The 22,004-nt window shown below is 40.1% G+C and overlaps 2 protein-coding genes across 4 annotated transcripts in view; one reads left to right on the top strand and one right to left on the bottom strand.

Annotated features, from left to right (window-relative positions):
- LOC137262209 (large ribosomal subunit protein uL11-like) overlaps positions 1 to 22,004 on the bottom strand; it is a 394,062-nt gene extending 372,058 nt beyond the window's left edge. For 2 of the 3 annotated variants that reach the window (XM_067800005.1, XM_067800003.1), the window contains exons 1-5: positions 21,807 to 22,004; positions 20,477 to 20,550; positions 19,410 to 19,590; positions 18,843 to 18,950; positions 18,336 to 18,431 (exon numbers count right to left, since the gene is read on the bottom strand). In XM_067800005.1, the coding sequence (XP_067656106.1) occupies positions 18,336 to 18,431; positions 18,843 to 18,950; positions 19,410 to 19,590; positions 20,477 to 20,550; positions 21,807 to 21,843 (496 nt within the window). In that variant the 5' untranslated portion in view covers positions 21,844 to 22,004. Of the gene's footprint in view, positions 1 to 18,059; positions 18,110 to 18,335; positions 18,432 to 18,842; positions 18,951 to 19,409; positions 19,591 to 20,476; positions 20,551 to 21,806 lie in introns of those variants that run through there. The other variant, XM_067800004.1, reaches the window with a different exon arrangement.
- LOC137261193 (DNA topoisomerase 3-beta-1-like) lies at positions 30 to 17,591 on the top strand. Its single transcript, XM_067798896.1, has 17 exons — positions 30 to 383; positions 1,345 to 1,422; positions 2,773 to 2,886; positions 4,375 to 4,542; positions 5,548 to 5,682; positions 6,631 to 6,743; positions 6,953 to 7,044; positions 8,520 to 8,628; positions 9,210 to 9,293; positions 9,687 to 9,807; positions 10,168 to 10,350; positions 11,149 to 11,358; positions 12,325 to 12,542; positions 13,139 to 13,319; positions 14,356 to 14,555; positions 15,885 to 15,987; positions 16,423 to 17,591. Exons 1-17 carry the CDS (start codon positions 150 to 152, stop codon positions 16,651 to 16,653), a joined length of 2,574 nt encoding a protein of 857 aa, XP_067654997.1. The 5' UTR covers positions 30 to 149; the 3' UTR covers positions 16,654 to 17,591.

Here is a 22,004-nt window from a genome sequence, read left to right as displayed (position 1 = left end):
CTCTATGTAACAGTCGTAAATCGGGAAGTACTGTTCATCAACGAGATTTAGAACATGGCGTCCAAGTCTGGAAAGTTTGGGTGTTCCCCGGTTTAGTTTGTATTTGCACTGCTATTTTATTGTACAGCGGTGTCGTTTAAGTTGCAAAAATGCGAACTGTTTTAATGGTAGCAGAAAAGCCATCTCTGGCTCAGTCTCTTGCTAAAATTCTCTCAAATGGTGCTATGAACAGTAGAAAAGGCATGAATGGTGCTTGCTCGGTTCACGAATACAGAGGCAAATTCAATGGAGACACCGTATTCTGTAAGATGACGTCTGTTTGTGGTCACGTAATGAGTTGTGACTTTATGGGAAAGTACAACAACTGGGACAAGGTTGATCCGGTAAGTCACAATCAGTGATAATAATGTGATTGTTGACCTGTCAGGACTTCAATTTCAGCATTTCATCACAGAAATAAGTTATCTATGTTATTTTAAAGTACGCTCTCGTAAAGTATTATCGATGAAATGTATTATATTATCGAAATGGAACAGTGACAATGTGTAATCTGAGTTGCAGGTCGAAGCAATCTGCACTTACCAAAACATTCCAGACATGGGTTGTTTCCTTGCTTTGTTATTTAATTTAAGGGTGGGAGAGTTATTTATCTTAAGGGTGGGAGAACAGAATAAGACCTGTCAAGTTATGTTGGCAGTCCGCTTCTTTGAATGGAAATTTCGATGAATTATTAGCAATATGTCCTGATAATCATGATCATAATTGTGGAAGCATGCTACATAATTTGCTTGAGATATCTTTTATCTTTATCTTTTTGGTTAGTTTCACCTTTCTGATCACAAGAGTATGATAAGCTCTCCAATTTGAATGAACTTTTTGTAAAGATAGGATCATGTTATTGTCAGTAACAACAGTGCGAACTGGAATCTTAGAACAAAATTGTTCCAGTAATATGCTTCATTAAGCACGAAAGTCAATGAATCCTTGACAGTAATTTTAATGTCATTACCTGATTGTTAGTCATCAAAGTTTTTTGGGCCCCTAAAGTGGGTTCAGTTACAAAAGAAGCATTTTGCAAGATCTGAAAGTGATTTAGCTTTGCATTTTCAAAAGTACTTTTATGCCTCACATTGGAATCACAGATCAAATTGTTAATATCAGTCCTAGGGAGTTGTTTTATATCTGTATGTGATAACGGTTTTCATGTGGTTAAACTCCAGATTAGAATTCATTTCTAAAGTTGTTTTTTTTTTTCTGTTTGATTTATAAATCACAGGGACTCTGCACTACTGATAAAGTATAAGAGCCATACATACATTCTATATTGCACGTTTTGTTTCTCAGGTTGAACTTTTTCAAGCGCCCATCCAGAAGAAGGAGGCCACACCAAATCTGCACATGCCTGCTTTCCTGAGAAAGGAGGTACCTTGCCATTATTATTATTTTTACTGCTATAAGCCCATTGCCAGTGTTCACGAATGTGGTTTGAAAGTAACAGGACATTGGGTCCTTTAAGTGTCGGATGCCTGTCTGACCCACTGAAAATTCACAGGAACCACAGCATAAAATTAAACACACATTACAACTTTAACATTTCTCACATCTGGCTTTGAAATTATTAACATTATATAATAATAAACATTATAAACATAAATTTATAAACAGTGAACAAGTGTCACATGCCACAAATAACAACTTCAGACTATGTTATTGCGATATATTCAGTCAGACACTGGGGCCAGCAGGTTGGGGACTTATGTCTGACTATTGGCAAATCTGCTGGATTTGTTAGAGGGTCAGACTCTATTCGTGAACACTGCCATCGCACTCAGTTACCCATACTGGTCCCATACATGCAGATGTGTGAACCAAGTTTTCCAGAAAGTGTAGCATTGTAAATACTAATGTCATAGCTAAAAATTGCGCAGCTTGAAAACTAAAATGTTTTAATACATGTCTATGAAAACATAGAAAAATGTGTTGTGACAGCGGAAAACGCTCAATGTCTGTATTATTAACACCTATGTGTCTGCCTGTCTGTGTGCTAGTGACAAAATGCAGAACACAACTTCAGTCATTGACCACATGCAATTTGAACTTAACACCTATCAGGCTATACACCATAAACAGAATACATTTATTTTTAGCTCATGCACCTGGGTTCTGTCTCTGTCACATTATGAAATTACACAGACAGGCAGGTGTGATACTTGTACACATGACATGTTATAATATCTGTGGGTTCCAAACAAACTGCATCCATTTTTCCCAGTTTCAAGTTCTGCTTTGTACTTGGATGAACAAGAGTTTCCAGTTGTTCACTATCTCAGTTTTGTTGATTGGATCAAACAGAAATGCAGAGAGCATGTATTTACAAAACCAGCATCTCTTTTCACGTTATTTAGGGATAACGACACCTTCTCTTGTATATGATGCGACATTTCGGTATGGATTCTTATACCATTACCATTCTTGCTTGACAACAGTATGTGAATCCATACCAAAACATCGTATCATACAAAATAAAAGAAGCTGTCATCCATAGTTGCCATCAGCTGTGATGCAGTGACTTGTCAGTCAAGTCAACAGCCTGATCACCCGATCATGTCGGTCACCACTAATGACAATCATGGGTTGCTGAAGACCAGTACTATCCGGAATCCTCAGACATCTTTTGGTCTGTTGTCAAATATGTACATAGCAGCAAGATCTGAATTAGATGTGTTTGAATAGTTCTGGATGTGAAGATAATCCATGTGATTGTCTTTTCAGGGCCAGGGGGTGGATTATCTTGTTCTTTGGCTGGATTGTGACAAGGAAGGCGAGAACATCTGTTTTGAGGTTATAGACTGTGTGGAACCCATGATGAACAGGGCACATGGGCAGGTGAGTTGATTAGGGGGAATTTCAGTTGTTTATCAGGCACACAGCATACAGGGAATGAATTCCCCACATGGTCAGGTGAGTTGATTAGGGGGAAGTTTTTGTTTATCAGGTTCACAGGAGACGGGTGAATTCCCCACTGGGGCAGGTAGGTTGATCACAGGTGAATTTCAGTTCTTTATCAGGCACACAGGAGAAAGGGGCTGAATTCCCCTCATGGGCAGGTGAGTTAATCACAGGTGAATTTCAGTTGTTCATCAGGCACACGGGAAATAGGGTCTGAATTCCCCACATGGGCAGGTGGGTTGATCATGGAGGAATTTCAGTTGTTCATCAGGTACACAGGAGACAGGGTATGAATTCCCCACATGGGCAGGTGGGTTGATCACAAGGGAATTTCAGTTGTTCATCAGGTACACAGGAGACAGGGTGTGAATTCCCCACATGGGCAGGTGGGTTGATCATGGAGGAATTTCAGTTGTTCATCAGGTACACAGGAGACAGGGTGTGAATTCCCCACATGGGCAGGTGGGTTGATCACAAGGGAATTTCAGTTGTTCATCAGGTACACAGGAGACAGGGTATGAATTCCCTACATGGGCAGGTGGGTTGATCACAAGGGAATTTCAGTTGTTCATCAGGTACACAGGAGACAGGGTATGAATTCCCCACATGGGCAGGTGGGTTGATCATGGAGGAATTTCAGTTGTTCATCAGGTACACAGGAGACAGGGTATGAATTCCCTACATGGGCAGGTGGGTTGATCACAAGGGAATTTCAGTTGTTCATCAGGTACACAGGAGACAGGGTATGAATTCCCTACATGGGCAGGTGGGTTGATCACAAGGGAATTTCAGTTGTTCATCAGGTACACAGGAGACAGGGTATGAATTCCCCACATGGGCAGGTGGGTTGATCACAAGGGAATTTCAGTTGTTCATCAGGTACACAGGAGACGGTGTGAATTCCCCACATGGGCAGGTGGGTTGATCATGGAGGAATTTCACTTGTTCATCAGGCACACATGAAATAGGGTCTGAATTCCCCACATGGGCAGGTGGGTTGATCACAAGGGAATTTCAGTTGTTCATCAGGTACACAGGAGACAGGGTGTGAATTCCCCACATGGGCAGGTGGGTTGATCATGGAGGAATTTCAGTTGTTTGTCATCAGTCACAGATGACATCAGACTTGGATCCCCCATTTAGTTAGTAGTAGTAGTAGTAGTAGTAGTAGTAGTAGTAGTAGTAGTAGTAGTAGTAGTAGTAGTAGTAGTAGTAGTAGTAGTAGTAATAAAAATCCATCAAGAAATTTGGACGGACAAATAGAAATGGATGCATTGGTATGTTGTCTGTAATACAATTGTGGGTATAGTTTATAAAATTATGTATACATACTTGAATTCGAGAACTCCAAACTAATGGCTCAAGGGTAATGTTTTAAAATTATTCAAATACTCAACTTATCTGAAGCTCTGCCATTCTTTTCAGCAAATTTTCCGAGCCAAGTTCAGTGCAATCACAGATACTGATATCAAGAGAGCCATGCAAAACCTTGGCGAGCCCAACAAGAATGAGGCCCTGTCTGTGGACGCCCGTCAGGAGTTAGATTTGAGGATAGGATGTGCCTTCACCAGGTTCCAAACCAAGTTCTTTCAGGTAAGACAATCACAAGTGTGGCCCTGATAGGCTATGTAAGGACAAAACTTCTTTTGGAAATGATAGAACTTTAATGTTTCATTCTCCTGTAGTCCAACAACACATATTTATTGTCAGTGTTTTAGACTATGTTTCAACCGTATGAGGACTGGTACATATATCAGAAACAATGAGTACTGGGTATGTTTACAAGCCAGTAAATGCTCTTTTTGTAGCAAAAACAACTGCCTTCATGATGTAGTGGTGCCCAGAGTGCTGAAGTTTGAGGTTTCAATCTCCAGTGATGTCAGACCAAAAAAACATTAAAATATGCACTTGTTGGTCCCTGACTAGAGCTTGGCAGTAATGGGTTCAGCAAGGACTGGTCAGCTTGAAGTCAGGATAATGTGTCTGAGTGGGGTATTCATGCTTAACTGTGGCATGGTATCTCAGTGGCTTAGCACTATACAACCAGCTAAGTCTGGCCTGGTACAAGCAGCCACACATACACACACATGTACGTCATCATATGATTGAAATATTTGTTAAATGTTAAACCCTACCTCACCTCACCTCAACTCAACTCACCTCACCTCACCTCACCTCACCTCACCTCACCTCACCTCACCTCACCTCAACTCAACTCAACTCAACTCAACTCAACTCAACTCAACTCATAGTGACAAGTATTAGTGGGATATTGCACAACCATCTTTCAACAAACTTGTGTTGTACATTATGATTTTTGTGCCAAATTCACTTAAACATTACATTTGATACAGCTTTAATTTCCAAAACAACTGTTTTTGTCCACATTTCATCGTTAAATCCATGAAATAGCATCTGGCACTTAGAAAACTGATTATGTTCTGGTGGTCTGCTATTATGAAACAATCTGTTACATGTATTCACCACATAATTTTCATTAGTTAGTAGAAAGATAAATGTTTTGGAAGATGTCTACATGTAGTTTAAAACAGGCCATTGTGATATGTTTCCATGACGTGCATGTTGTTATATTGCTAGGGAAAGTATGGAGATCTGGACAGCACTCTGATCTCTTACGGTCCATGTCAGACCCCGACACTAGGCTTCTGTGTAGAGAGACATGACAAGATTCTGTCCTTCAAGCCTGAGGCCTACTGGGTGATCGATGTACAGGTAACTGTCTAACTATTCTCGAAACATTTGTAGCCCTACAAACGTTCTTATGCCCATACTTAACATATTGGCTACGATCAAAGTTAAGAATTCTTAGGGCTACAAGCATTTCAAGAATAAGGGCCCAGATTATTTCAAAATACTGAGTTAAGTCATGCTTTTTGCCCAACATTGACACATACAATGTTATCATTGGAAATGATACTGAGTACAATTGATTGATTCTTGCAGGCCTGTATCCATGGTAACAATTCCAAATCAACTTGGTGTTTGATGCTCATCATGTCAGTCACTGGTTTGGTTTGTCAAGACATGAATATTTACAGACATGAATGTAAACAGCCTGATGTCAGGTATCTGGAATACTCAGTATTCCAACCTTAGATTCTTATCATCGACTGTCTGTTCAAGCTGCTTTGTCAATAGTTATGTAACTGTTATTGTTGCCAAGTAGGAAGATAGCTTGTACTCCTGTTATCCTCACTGAGTTGACGGCTCCATCGGTAAGAACTTCCCACCTTGGGGTGCTGTCAGATAAGATGCATGTAATGATGGTAAGAGGTAAGTAAAAAATTGAGTAAAATCTAAGCATTTTGGATATTTACATACTTACCGTTTATCATCAAGTCTGAAGCCCACCTGAGTCATCTCTACGTACCCGCTATCAGCATTCTACCCTTTGTTCTCAACGAATGGAATGACTTTTCCACATGGCCTTTCCACGAGAGACTGTGGTGATCTTTCTGATCACCTGAATGTCTTCAAACGAACCACCTTGGCAAGTGTTAGATAAGCAAGTTTTTGATCTCGACTTCTGCAGTCTGTTTTCAAAGAGTAAGGCACATATGCATGTAATGATGATAAGAGGTAAGTATGTAAATATCTGAACTACTTAGATTTACCAAGCTTGTACTCCTGTGATGGTGACTGAGTTGACTGTTTCTGTAGATCACACATCCTGATGGGAAGGACCTGAAGCTGGAGTGGGACCGAGTCAGGATATTTGATAAGGAAGTGGCACAGATGTTTGTCAACATGATCAAGTCCAGTGATGGAGCAAGGTAGTCAGTGCATCCAGTAGTCAAATTACCAAAATTACATCCATATTGTCGTTTAGATTACCATGACAGTAATTTGCACTGCCCTGCAGTAAAAGATAGTACCGTTCTTATAGTGATGTTGAGTTATCTCCCCTTTGTGTCTCGAGTTATCTACCCACTGTGTCTGAGTTTTCTCCCCTGTGTGAGTTATCTCCCTTGTGTATATTCAGGGTGCTGAGTGTTGTCACCAAGGAGAAGAGCAAGGCCCGTCCCATGGCCCTCAATACAGTCGAGATGCTCCGAGTGGGAAGCTCTGGGCTCGGTAAGAAACATTTCACCACTTTGGGTTTTCCCTTTGAAATTATGTTGTTTGTTGTAAGAGGCAACTAAAAAGACTGGGTGGTCTTGCTGACTTGTTTGACACATCATTGTATGCAGAGATCAATGCTCATGCTGTCCAGATCACTAGATTGTCTAGTTCAGGCTCAGTTATTTACAGACCACATTCATATTGCTGAAATATTGCTGAGTGTGGTGTTAAACAACAAAGAAAATAAACCAGAAGCATGATTTTTGTGAGTCTGGGATGAGGTTGGCAGCAGAAGTACGTGTTTGGAATTTTCATAATATTTCTGAAATTCACTCAGTTTTATCTCATTCAATCAGCTTCAATGGTAGTTTTGTTATAGAGTGAATCTGATTTGGATTGTTATATCAGAAGGTCATTTAGATATGACATATCAGTAGGTTAGCACTGATGTTGATGTTTTCATCACAAGCAGTACAAATTCATGGCAGTGAATTTGATGGGAATATCCATGGGCACCATTATACAGTAAAATACTTTTATAACGAACTCCAAGGGACCACTGAAATTAGTTCATTATATCCGTAGATTCACAAAAATCCATTGAAAGAACAGTAAAACACACTATACAGTACAACACATTCCTACTCAGTTTATTCGTACATTCATTCGTTCATATTACGTTCTTTTCACTACAAAGTCAGTAATCTTACACAGGTCACTCGTAACTACGCACTCGTCATTGAATATATCGTATTCTCATGAGTATCAAAAGCTTCTGTCAACATTTCTGATGTGTGTGGGAGGCATATACACAGGCCTTTTGAGGGGATGCACTTATCGTTTTCTATTAAATCGCTGAACACTGAGTTGCTGTGCCGGAAGTATACAAAACTAGGTCGTCAGCGACGGGCTTTACGGCCTCCGGCAATCTGATTGGTTAATAGTGGAAACTACAACTTCACATGGGTGTAAAAACTGGAGTGTGTTTTGTACACAAAAGTGGTAGTCATTGACGTCTAACTTATTGGTCAGATTTCAAAGTGAGCGCCGCTAATTGACACTGATTGAATTTGCTCAATGGACTATTCACACCATTAATTAGTGTTAACTGGAACTGTCGAGGATTTCAAAGTGAGCATCGCTAACTGGCAATGACACTGATTGAGTTCGCTCAGTTCGTTATTCACACCGTTAATTAGTGTTACCTGGGACGCTCGGGGATTGCTAATCAGTTCGCTATAGCCGGTAAGTTCGTTATAGAGAATTTGTTATTCACGACTTTTTTATATGATAACATATAGTGGTTTATTCAGGACTTTTAAAACAGTTCGCTACAGCCGTCAGTTTGTTATATCCGTGTTCGTTATAAAAGTATTCTACTGTACTGCCAAAAATGTCACTTTGAGTTTCCTTTGGTATGTAATGAAATATTTTACCATGGTTATCTCATGCCTTAACATATTTCTTGCACATCTTCTTGCTGCTAGGTATGGGGCCCCACCATGTGATGCAGATAGCAGAACGTCTCTACACCCAGGGTTATATCAGCTACCCCAGGACCGAGACAACACACTACCCAGAAAACTTTGATCTCAAGTAGGAGTTTGTTCTGATTTCATCAGATATTATAGGCAGAGGAACAATCATCTGTATTGATTTGTTTCCCTTGATTTCTGTTTACACCACTAGGCATAACATATCAATCAGAATGTGTAACACCCACACCAGCCACAAACTTTAGTTGGTAGTATCAGCCCTATTGTGGCCTGTTTTATATATTGTGATGGAGTTGGTGATAAATTCAATACTGAAAACAGACTGATGTGCTAAAGAAAGCCTGACAAAAACAATTGGATTGACGGAAAGGATTTTTTCGCGTTATTTTAAGCTGGCAGTATATTTGGTTTGTAGAGTTACCTCCCTTGTCCTTCCTTTATGTCAGTGTTTGATTGGTTGGTTGAATATTAATGAAAACCATGAATATAAGAAGCTCAGGAATTACCTAAATTTAGTCCTGGTTTTGCTTTTAAAAAATGCTGTTTACATTTTGTCAAACAAAGTTTTCCTGGCTCTGTTGCCTTTCACTGTAAATTGTCAATTACTAATAAATACATTTAGTCAAAACAAGAGAATGATGACACGCTGGTCCAGTAACTCCACGACAACTTGTGTTTCAGGGGCACCTTGAGGCAGCAGCAGTCCCACCCAGACTGGGGGAACTTCGTCCGTGACCTGCTGAACAAAGGCATTCAGAGACCAAAGTAAGTTTACCTACATTATGTACTGTTTATAATCAATGAAAAATCAGATCAGAAAATTCCTGATGATATTTTCAATCCACTTGTTTCACTGATATAGATTGTAGCACCAAATCCAAGGCTTCCGTTATAAAGACCATCACAGTTGAGCTTTTGTGTTGATGTATCATATTTTATCAGTTCTCTCCTATTTGTTCGAGGGGTTGGGTAGCCCATTGATTAAAGCGTTTGCTCGTCACATCGAAGGTCTGGATTTGATTCCCCAAATGGTTACAATTTGTGAAGCCCATTTCTAGGGGCCTACTTCTGTGATTTTGCTGAAAGCATCTCACTCACTCACTCACTCATCCACCCACTCACTCATCCACCCACTCACTCACTAATATTTGTTGACAGGAAAGGTACAGATGCTGGTGACCATCCCCCAATTACCCCTATGAGGTCTGCAACAAACTCAGAGCTGGAGCATGATGCCTGGAGACTCTATGACTACATCACAAGACATTTTATTGCAACTGTGAGTTGAGAAATGGAATGTAGGTCGCCTCAGCTGCCATCTGTGAAATAGAGACACTTTCTTTGAAGTAGAGCTATCGAGTCTGGGGCATTGCAGGGTGGTCAGTGCATGTGTCAGTATCGTAATAATGTACATTGAACTTTGTGATATCGATCACTGAATTTTACATCCGCATTTGATTTTTTTGTACAAACCACCACAGTAGCGCAGTAGAAACCAAATTCTGATTAACACATTAGGTCGTTATAGATATTCAGCTGTTGAAACAACTGCGTGAAGTCTCAGCTATTTTGTAATTGTGTCTTGACGATTGTTCAGAAATACAGATAGGCCTTCCTCAGGTTCAACCTTCTATTTCAGGTGTCTCCTGACTGTACATACTTACAAACTACAGTATCATTTGAGATTGGTGCTGAGTTGTTTTCATGTGCTGGCAAAACGTTGCTGGACCCCGGTTTCACAGAGGTCATGACATGGCAGGCCATTACCAGTGACGAGGAAATGCCACGGTTTCACCGTGATCAAATGCTCCCTTTCAAAGAAGTGAGTTGTTGAGATTTCATGATTTACACAAACACCTCAAAAATGCATGACAGTAAATCGTTTTTTGGAAACATTTGGAAGAATGGCCTCAAAAACCAATTTAAGCTGTTGTTAATCTTAAGGCCTGGCATAGCCATATGCAGGAATAGCTTGTGGATTTGATACCTGTGAACGTCCGGGTTAGAATATTGGCCTTCAGTAACCCATGCTTGTTGTAAGAGGCGACTAATGGGATCAGGCGGTCAGATTCACATGTCATTCGTTCTCCACTGCACAGATCAGTGTTCATGCTGTCGATCACTGGATTGTCTGACCCAGACTCCGCTGCTTTGCAGACCACTGCCTTATGGTTGGAATATTGCTGAGTGAGGTGTAAGACTAAAGTCACATTCACTTGTCGATTTCATCATGTAGATCCAGATTAGAATTGGTTTCTAGTAAACCATGCTTGTCTTTAGAGTTGACAAACAATGTCCAGTGGTCAGGCTCACTTACTTGTTGATGCATGTCAGCACATCCCCAAACATGTAGAGCGATGGTCATATGAATCACTGGATTGTTTGGTCCAGACTTAATGGCTTCCAGGATCCCCTTCACATCCCTTTCAGAGTAGAGCACTGGGAAGAGGGACAGTGGGGTAGCCGAGTGGTTAAAGCTTCGCTTGTCTTGCTGAAAACCCAGGTTCAATTCGCCACAAGCACATTTCTAGAGTCCCCTGCCATGATATTGGTGGACTTTAGTTAAAAGCAGCATAAAACCTAACTCACTTACTTACCTGGGATGTACCTGTGATTACAGGTAAAGCTTAACGAGCGACAAACCTCACCCCCTGACTACCTGACAGAGAGTGAGCTGATCACTCTGATGGAGAAGCATGGTATTGGCACTGACGCCAGCATCCCCGTCCATATCAACAACATTTGTGAGAGGAACTACGTCAACATTATCGCCGGACGTAAATTGAAGCCCACCCCTCTTGGCATTGTGCTGGTGCATGGATACCAAAAGGTAGGTGTTTCTGAAGATCTACACCATGGGATATTTACTGCAAATATCCTTCTTCTAGTAGAATACTGTTATAAATCCTGAATTTGGACTATCATCATATTGACAGGGTTGTATTGTAGTGATGATGACATTTTGACACTCAATTTATGGTGATGACTTGACATTATCCCATGATGGCATTATTGTGATGACATAATGGGGTGGCGTTATGGTGATGACAAATGATCCCAGGATGGCATTGTTGTGATGACACGACAGGGTAGCATTATGGTGATGACATGACAGGATTGCATTATGGTGATAACTTGACATTGTGGCATTATGCTGATGACATGATGGGACGGCAATGTTGTGATGACATGATGACATGGCATTATGGTGATGACATGATGGGATGACATAATGGTGATAACTTGACATTGTGGCATTATGTTGATAACATGACGGGATGGCAATGTTGGGATGACATAATGGTGATAACTTGACATTGTGGCATTATGGTATGACATGACAGATGGCATTACAGTAATAACATGACAAGATGGCATTATGGCGATAACATGACAGGGTGGCATTCTGTTGATCACATGGTGGGATGGCAATATTGTGATGACATGATGGGATGGCATTATGTTGATGACATGACATGGTGGGATTATGGTGATAACGTGACAGACTGGCATTATGTTGATGATATTATGTCATCCAGTCATTAGATTAATGTTTTTGTTTTACGTAATGTTGAAGTGTGCATCCAAGGTGGCAAAGTGAAATTATGTCATGGTGACATTATGGAGATGGCAACCTTGTAATGATGACATATTGATTGGGAGAATGCGTGACATTGTCTTTATGACGAGGAGCCAATTTTATGACACATTACAAGCCCATGAAATTGTACCGTCAGTACCAATGACGTTATGTAGCATGGATGACAGTAAAGGGTACAAGGTTCCATTATTTTAGATTGATGCTGACCTTGTGCTACCGACTATGAGATCAGCTGTGGAACAACAACTGAACCTCATTGCTCATGGCAAGGCAGACTTCTACGCAGTCAAGCAGCATGGCTTGGACATATTTCACAGGAAGTTCCGATACTTTGTTGAGAATATCAACGGTATGGATGAGCTGTTTGAGGTCACTTTCTCATCCCTGGCCGACAGTGGTCGACCTCTGTCAAGGTATGTTCTGATTGGAAAGACATTTTTACTGTGGGACACATGCAAATGCAGAGGTTTCAGGTGGCCAAGTTGTGTGCAGAGTTACCTCTCTTGTGCGTGCCCGGAACCTATTATCTTAATCTTCTCCCAGTTAATGATGCTAGATGTCAGCATCATGTACATATTGAGGGATTTAACCCAAAGTGGTGTATGTCCAAGACCTTTCCACCCACATTAAACTCAACTCATTATATTTTACAAATACTGTGACAAGTATGAATACACAGTGAGGTTTAGAAAGTGGTAAATGTATCTCAGCCCCCCAATAGTTCTAGAATCTGTACTTTAGTATGAAAGGTTTATCCCAAACATAACATGTTATGTTTGACCACTATCAAACTGATGTTGTCATTCATTGTTTTTGGCTGTGCGAGCCTTGCCAATTTGCAACGAATCATAGATGGGCCATGAAAAAGTACTATTATCTTTTCTTTACTGAAAAAGCGTAATCCCACAGATAAAATATGTTGCTTTGTAATATTCAAAACAGTTTGTTTCTCCAATAACCTCATCATAATCTGTGAAGATATTTTGACTAACACACAAGTGATTTTCAGGTGTGGTAAATGTCGACGCTACATGAAATATGTGCAGGCAAAACCTTCCCGTCTCCACTGTTCCACGTGCGACGAGACATATTCCCTGCCGCAGAACGGCAACATCAAGCTCTACAAGGAACTCCGGTGTCCGCTAGATGACTACGAGCTGGTGTTGTGGACAACTGGTGCCAAGGGCAAAGTCAGTACATATATTGTACATCCTTTAATCTTCTCATCTGCTGTGTCAGTGGGGTAGCCTAGTGGTTAAAGCGACCATTCATCACGCCAAAGACACGGTTTGATTCTCCACATGAGGACAATATGTGAAGTCTATATCTTTTGTTCCCCGACATGATATTGATGGAATATTGCAAAGTTAACTCACTGAATCTTGTCTGCAGATCAGTCATGTTTTATGGATAGTATTGTTCTGTTGTTGATTTTTGCCTCCCCAAGTGAGGATGTGAAACAGTAAAACTCAATTACTTGTGGAAAGAGGCAATAGAGGGTATCAGGTCAGGCTGAGCGAATTGTTTGAATGTGTGTCATCATACCTAACACTGACAGTTTGTATACTTTCTCATGAATTCACTGTCTGGTTAAAGTGTCAAGATATTAGTCAGAGACTATTATTATGAATAGCTGGAATGTTCCAAAAATGTTCATTAAAATCAAATCTTAGTGTTTGCTGACATGACACATAGATCTTAGGACCTTCCATTGAAGGTCAGTTTTCCTTTTCACCTGATCAATGAGAGCATACCTGCTGATATTATTAAAGTACAAAATGTGTCATGCAACCTCCAAATGGTTAGCATAGGACCTTTTCAGTGGCCATTATAACTTCCCATAGCTTGCAGGAATTAACATCATACAATCTCAGTCTTGACATTTCCATGGAAAGCACCAGTTTGCAGCTTGTGCCAGTAAGGGTGGCCTCCTTTCACAAAGTGCTAAGGTGATTGTACGTCACTCAGGTAACATTAGTAAAGGATTATAGGTGGGTCAGTGATTGCAAAGGTAATTCTAACCAGATCTGAAATGGGATACCTCAGATGCCTGCAGTAACATCTAATGAAGTCATTATGAGTGCTAAGATCTGAGATGAAGGTTACGGTTTAAGATCTGATGTGGTTGTGAACGCTAACATTTTATGTATTGTGTAGGAGCCCTGAGATCTGTTTTCAGCAAGACTGAAAGAAACCATAAAGACTTTAATTATTTTTGTGTTGCAGAGTTATCCATTGTGTCCGTACTGCTACAACCACCCTCCCTTCAAGAACATGAAGAAGGGTATGGGTTGTAACGAATGTACACATCCGTCCTGCCAACACTCCCTGTCACAGACCGGAATCTCAGAATGTGTGGAGTGTGAATATGGCATCCTTGTCTTGGACCAAACGTCTGGACCCAAGTGGAGGATGGCTTGTAACAAGTGAGTAAATTAAAATATAAACCTGAAGGTTGTGTCTCACTTTATGTTAGACATGGCTTATTTTCCCATATTCACCTCATTTGGGTTTTTTGTTTGAGCCCAGGTTTTACTTTTCTCAGTAAATCCTATTTCACAGTTCTACTTTTTGTAAGACCTCTTCCCAGGATTTACATTTTCCTAACTCTTTACCAACATCAACATTCAAATTCACATGATCTGTGAGTGTTTGAAATCAACTGATAAATATCGACAAAGATCCAGTTTAAGGTACAGGTGTTTTCCCTAGCAGGAATGGAGCTGCCGGTTATTAAACGGATGCTCTACCTCCCAGACACCGAACCCACAAAGATGCGTGTGATAAATTATCTATTGATTTTGCTAGCACTTCAGCAGATGACCACCATTTTCCTACAAGTTTAATATCCCCCAAATATGACCCAAGACCGGAGGGTTGGATGAAGTAGGACTGAGAGCATGTATTATACATGTAAACATTTCAATGATGGATAATTACATGATCATGTCGTGAAGCTACGTAACAGTAACTGCCTTTTGGTAATTTGGGATTTATGAATAAAACAGGTTTTTAGTGTGTCCATGCAGTGTATGAAACTCTGTAACCAGCCCTACCACAGTTGAAAATCGTTTTCAAATTATTTCCAGTAGTCATTGACATAATCAAATACATACCCTTAGGAAAAGTATTGGTCCATAGGGCTGGCTATAAAATAGTTGTAAGCCTGACATGTAACTAGTTAGAAGCAGGTCGCCGGCAGACGCTATTTCATACACTGGTCCATGGCAACAGGTTGGACTTACACTGATTCACTTTTCTTTCCTTGTGCAGAACTTCAAAACCAAAACCATGCAATGTTTCCTTACCAAACTTGATAACTAGACAGATCTGGTAGTCTACTGTACTTTTTGGTAGTTATGGATTTCTAAATAAAATATTTTTTTAGTTTCCATGGCAACACAGACTAACTGAAATTGGTGGTAGTGCTTTTCCGGAGCAGAACTTAAAAACTCTTCAGTTTCTACACCAAATTTCGCACACTGGTAGGTCTAGAGGCGAACTCTTACCATTTAATAGTGTTGGATTTCTGAATACAATGGGGGTTTTTTTTGGCTTCAACTGAATTTGGTGGTAATGCTTCCTTTGTGGATCAGAATTTTGAAACCTTTCAGTACTCTCCATATTGGCCATATACACACCAAAACGTTTGACATAATCATTACTATAGACAATCATGAAGAATATTTTGCCATAGCAGGGGACAGTGAAGACTCTTCTTGTTTACAGACTGCCACATGTTTGTTTTGATTTAGGTGTAGCGTAGTGATCAACTTCTTTGACAATGCTTCGAAGATTACCATCGGTGAAGACACCTGTGATGACTGTGGAGCTAATACTGTTGTTGTGCAGTACAAGGTAAAATATTGATGTATAGATTCAGTCTTGGAAATGCTTCATAGCAGAAAATATCATCATACCACAGTGCATCAGACTTAAGGAAATGTCCCTTCAATACTTCTTGTCATCATTTTACAAGGTATTGGGCCATACCATAATTGACTCAATAAATTTTTCTGCACTTACGCATGATGAACATTTCATCAGGTTTGGGGACATAACGTAATTGACTCAATAAATGCTGTAGCACTTACTCTGGTCAACATTTCATCTTGCATTAGGATACAAGGTACTATTATTTCATCAGTAAGAGGTCATTCGTGTATTACTTGAACTCTCTTTCATCAGGTTGCAAACCTTATCATTTCACAGAGGTTCTGTTCATATTCCTTGCAGACATTTCAACAGGACAGGATCATGTGAATCTAGCATTTTGTTCTCTTTGGTTTTCAGAGCAAGTCTCCTTTCCCCAATGGTGATGAAGAGCACACAGGGTGTGTTTTCTGTGATACTGTGTTCAAGTCACTCATAGAGAAACATTATGCCATCAATCTGTCAAACCGTCGTGGGCATGGTGGCAGAGGACGCGGGGGCCGGGGAAGAGGAGGTCGTGGGCGTGGCAGGGGTCGAGGACGAGGAAAACCAAAAGACAAGATGGCTCAGCTTGCTGCCTATTTCGTGTAGCATGATTTAGTGGAGACGTTTTACATCCTACAACTGTGCAAGACTTGTTTGTTTGGTGATTGTACATATAGATGTGTACATACATCGAGGAAAGATGTATGTTTGATCCCATTTAGGGGTACAGTGTATGCACAGGATGAATGCACATGACCATTTACAAATGTGTAGAGTTAATCCTGGTCATGTAGTACGAAGGAATGTCAACATTACAAGACTTTCTGCACCTTCAGAATAGTACAAGGGGCTCTAAGGTTACATCAACAGACATGACAGCATTTTTGTCAATATCAATAGAACCAAGTCATGAAAGGAGAAAGCTGTTGAGCCATGAATTTAACAACCTGGAACAGATTTGAGCTCTGCTATAGTCTACTCGTGCATTCAACATGGTATATGACTGAAGGGAAGTTCTCTACAAACTTACAGATGTTTCTGCAATGCAATCAGAAGGCAATTTTGCCAACAGCAAATACAGGAAAGTTTGATTGGAAATCTTTCATCAGGTACATTGGAATGACTTGCTCCAAGATGGTAAACATTTTTGACAGATACAGTTCAGTGTTACTGCCATGCGTATCAGATCTTTTCAAGTCATTTTTGGGGACAGAATATGGTGCATAAACATTCAGGTCCATGTTTGAAGGTTGGTATTGAGAACCCCACACTTAATACAAATCTGCTGAAGACATCACAGAAAGTGCTCATTTGCAAACTTGGGTACATTTTCTGATTACTTGGAGATCATTTACATGGGAATAGTGCAAGCATGCTAGTCTTTTGACAAAGTTAATAAAAGAATATATTCATAAAGCCTTGTCTGTCATGAAGTATAGGCAACTATAGTCCGTTCGGCTCCGAAGCTGACCAATGAATTGCAACACCTTACTTGAAAACTAAAAACAATGATATGCTTTCATAATAAAAACATACTGAGATTTTTCCAAAGTTTTTGTCCTGAAAGTAAAGTTGTTCCACAAACTATCATTGAAATACTGACAGTTCACAATTTGTAGTGAGAAATGCAGGCAGAGGAAGTCGGGTGTTTGTACCATGTCATCTTGATCCTTCAATGCACTGCTCCCTCATGAACAGTGAACTGTCGATGTTTTAATGACCGATTGTTAAATAATTTCTTCTGTTAGGACAAACATACTGCAAAAACCTCAGATTTGGTAACACTGTTTGAGTTAAACTGTATTCAAGGGGGCCGATGAGATGCCAATAGACTAATTCTAAATTAAATGTAGTCGTACCATGGTCATATGGCAAGATATGTTGACCATTGGTTAATATGCCTGCCTACAGGTTTGGGTTCCACAGTATGTCTATGGTGCCTGTCATGAGACATCACTTTCGTCATTTGTAAAGCAGCTCACAGACTCCAAAATATAAAACTAAACACATACTGGATGCATAAAATTTATTTCAACACATCCATCCTGCAACCAGTTTATTCCTGCAACAGAAAGAGGACAATGCATGAAAAGATGCCCTTCTGGTGTAAAATCGAAACACAACCTGAGCAGAGTGAAAACACATACAAACCATTACAAGCGAGTATTGTTTTACACCACCATTTTTTTTTTCAAAGTAACTTTCACCATAAATGGGGTTTCATCTTTAACCCATGTTGGAAATCAAACCCACTTTAAACAATGTCATGATGGTTTGTACTATTTTACATACCTCTGGGGTTTCAATTTCTCCACTGTCAATCTTCTCAATGATAGTGTGTGGATGACTTCTCTCAACAGTGCACCCAACTGACTGACAGGTTCCTGAAATATATAAACACACATTCAAGACAAGACTCTTCAATTATCCATCATTTGATTTTTTTCTCACAAGTGAGTTTACTCTCCCAAGTTAAACGGTCTTTTTGAATAACATCTCCGTACACACAAATGATTTTTACACCATTTTCAGCGATATCACAGAACCAGAAATGGGCTTCACACATTGTACCTATGGCTTCAGCTTGACAGCAATTAAACTACTGCCACCCCACCACTCCAGTGCCATACAAAACGAAAACCATATTTCTGAGTGAATTGTCCAGCACCATTACTAATCCAGGTAAAAATGAAGGCAATCACATCTCCTGGTGGCCAGACCCAGGTAACAGAGCCAGAATACATATAGCAACAGCCTACTCCATCACAATCGCTTCAAATATGGTTCCTTCATACCCAGAATTTCTTTGACAGTCCCTGAGAAAGCCTTTGCCATACTCCTTGGCCTCATCTGTCTGGCTATCTTGAAGACATCATCCATTGTGATGTTGCCAGAGTGCTTCACTGGAAGACAAGTTGATGCATCAATAATCAGATTCCACGTACAAAGACAAAGATGACGCATACAAATGTATTTGCTGGTCATCACAAGATTCCCTGTTTATTGCACTTTTCTCACGTTTCATTAAATGAGCATTCCAGAACACATCAGGAATACTATTTGAATAAAATGGTTTATCAGCACATAGTACAATGACATAACTTTCTTGCTTCAAAAGACATGCATTTCGATTCAATGTTCAATCTAGTATCTTCCATTTACTGAAAGTCAGCTAATATCCGATCTGTTCTAGACAATCCCATTACTGACACGAGCAAGGTGCATGCTTAACTGGGAGACTGTGACATGAAGTCTAAATATCTGATTCTGCCACTTGCCTCGAGATGTGTACATGCTGCTTTAACCAGTTATAACAAGCATCTTCTGGGGAGGTCTAGTTGACTGCAGTAAAGCATACTTACCGTGTTTCACCTTCTTCCTGTCCCTTGGGGGCTCCTTGAGGGCCTTGATGACGAGGGAGGCAGCACTGGGTACGACCTCAACCTTGGCCTGTCTGTTCTGGATAATCAGTTTCACGGTGATCTTCAGGCCTTTCCACTCGGTCGTGTTCTTAGCAATGTCATCACCAATCTTCTTGGGGGACTGAATTCAAGAGAGACAAATTAACAGCAGTTCAAATGCTTTCCAACCGCAACAGAATAAGAACTGACAACTCTTGATGTAAAGAGGTACTTCCAAAAATCTTTGAGTGCCATTTCAGAAATTGGTAGGTGCAACAGTGACAAACTGTGGTTAAAAATTCTTTTTGTTGTGATATTTCATTTCATTTCAATACATATTCTCGTATTTTGTCTAACAACAGTGCAAGAATCTGTCTTCAAAAGTCATGCACACAAAACAAAGAACCTGCTTCCTGGCAATCACCAGTCCAGGATGCTGGGATGGGAACAGGTGAATGGGACTTCAACTGAAAATCAGCTTGGGATCAGGGGGCCACAGGATCCCAAACAGGCCCATGATCAATTGATATGCATTTAAATAAACAGATTCCCACAAATTCACAGGAAATTGCTATCTCTGAAGATGGGTACAAATGTAAATGAAGTGTATTCATTTTAAAATAAGTTTATTGAGTTGTAAGTGGACATAGTGTTTATCTTTTCATTTTGAGCAGTGTTTCAAGACAGTTTGATTACAGTAATGAGGACACTCCTTACAAAAAGACAGGACACATTCCTCATATGGTGACAGGCAATTTAGAACAAATTTTCTGAAAAGATTTAACCATTTCTCCAAAATCCAGCTACTTGACTATAAGATGTTATCAAGTTAGGTGACAGTGATATCAACAATGACCCACTGCCTAAGACTTAATAGTTGATATTGCACCTGGTGAAATAGACTATGTTCATTTTCTAAACACAGCATGCCTCAGATGCAGACTTAACATACATGATTGGGCATAAATCTGGATATGTGTCCTTTAACCTCAACACCTAAATTAAAACTCGAGGAAGATAAAACCTACCAGACCCAGGGGACCGATCTTGGGGGCAAGCGAGGAGGTTGCTGGAACTTCTCCACCTACAGCCCTCACACATACTGAAACAGATGATTTTGATTTCTCCTGAAAAATCAACCCAAATGATCAGATCTACCTCTGAAATGGTTTTCATTTAGCTTTTCCATCAAAACAAAACTGTTCCCAACAGTAACCCACCAAATCTTTAAACAGTTAGCTAACCAAATTGTCTTTGAAGAATCTTCACCATATCACCTATCAGATCCACTAACCGTTTATGTGTTCAACTCAGAACGGTGTATGTGTCACCAAGTTGTAATCAACATTGACAGTAACAAACTTGTTAACTAAGAGTAAGTCAGAAAGTGGTATCTTTAAAAACAAAACCAAAATGCTTACACCCTGGTTGCCCAGCCGCCCACATAACTATTATTCAAACAACTTGACACAATTTTTCACATGCCATGGCAGTTTTGTAATGCCAAAAGCGTATGTACAATTTCAAACACTGTAGTGATCAGACATTTTAATTCAAGAAACAATTCATGTCACCAAAAGCTCCAATAATGTATTTTTGGTGGGAGTCAAATCTTGTAATTTTTCTGCACGTGACTATTTAGTAATTTAGAGAACTCAGTGTTCACGAATATATCGTCTGACCCCTCTGGCAGATTCACCAGTGGTCAGATTGAAATCACCAACCCCCAGTGAGTAAATGGATATTTCACAATGTCTTCGTGTGAAGTTGCTGTTTGCGGCATGCGACACTTGTTTGCTGTTATGAAATAATTTCAAAGCCAATAACAAGAAATGTCAAATCTGGAAGGTTTGTTTGAACTTTCTTCTGTGGGTCCTGTGAATTTTCAGTGAGTCAGACAGACATCTGAAACTTACACGACCCAATATCTTGTTCCTTTGAAACACCATCGTGAACACTGAGAACTAGGACAGTGTTGAGATAACCAACATTCTAAATCTTTGGCCCGATTGTCAATTCCTGTCCTTTCATTACAATCTTAATATTCGTTTCCAAACATAAAACAGGCATTCTATCATGTCTGTGATCAGTCTCTCCCTGGATGGTTATCGTTGTGTTCACCTGTTCATTCCCGGACATCGCCTTGACTGATAAGCAGAAAAAAAATCTTCGTAACATTCCTTCATATCAAAATATTCAACCATTTTGTTTTGTCGTGCAGAAAGTTTTATGGTGGAAATAAATACATGACATGACAGATAACGCCAGCCTTACTTACAACGTGTCTTCTGCCATGATGCTGACAGCCAGTGCTAAGTCAGGGGGGAAAGCTGAAAATAACGGAATATATGGATCTACCTTCGTGAATAGCGGTTGGATCGAATTTGGGAGGCATTGTAGTTGTTTAAAGTGAACTTGTTTTCGATCTAGATGTCAGCAATGGTGTTGGATGAGCCCGATAGGACACGACCAAGCAAGATGCACCACCACCGACTTGAATAGTGGAGGGGAAAGAGGGCGCACAAGTGCTTCCGGGGAGATAAGTTAGATTGCATG

The sequence above is a fragment of the Haliotis asinina genome, chromosome 14 (assembly GCF_037392515.1).
Source record: "Haliotis asinina isolate JCU_RB_2024 chromosome 14, JCU_Hal_asi_v2, whole genome shotgun sequence".
Classification (NCBI taxonomy): Eukaryota; Metazoa; Mollusca; class Gastropoda; order Lepetellida; family Haliotidae; genus Haliotis; species Haliotis asinina.
Note: the sequence above shows the minus strand (reverse complement) of the source record. Positions and strands in the feature narration are given on the sequence as shown.

Coding starts and splice junctions, on each gene's coding strand:
- LOC137261193 (XM_067798896.1), top strand. CDS start 150: ATGCGAACTGTTTTAATGGTAGCAGAAAAGCCATCTCTGGCTCAGTCT. Junction 4,543..5,547: donor TCCAAACCAAGTTCTTTCAG/GTAAGACAATCA, acceptor TTATATTGCTAG/GGAAAGTATGGAGATCTGGA. Junction 10,351..11,148: donor AAATGCTCCCTTTCAAAGAA/GTGAGTTGTTGA, acceptor CTGTGATTACAG/GTAAAGCTTAACGAGCGACA.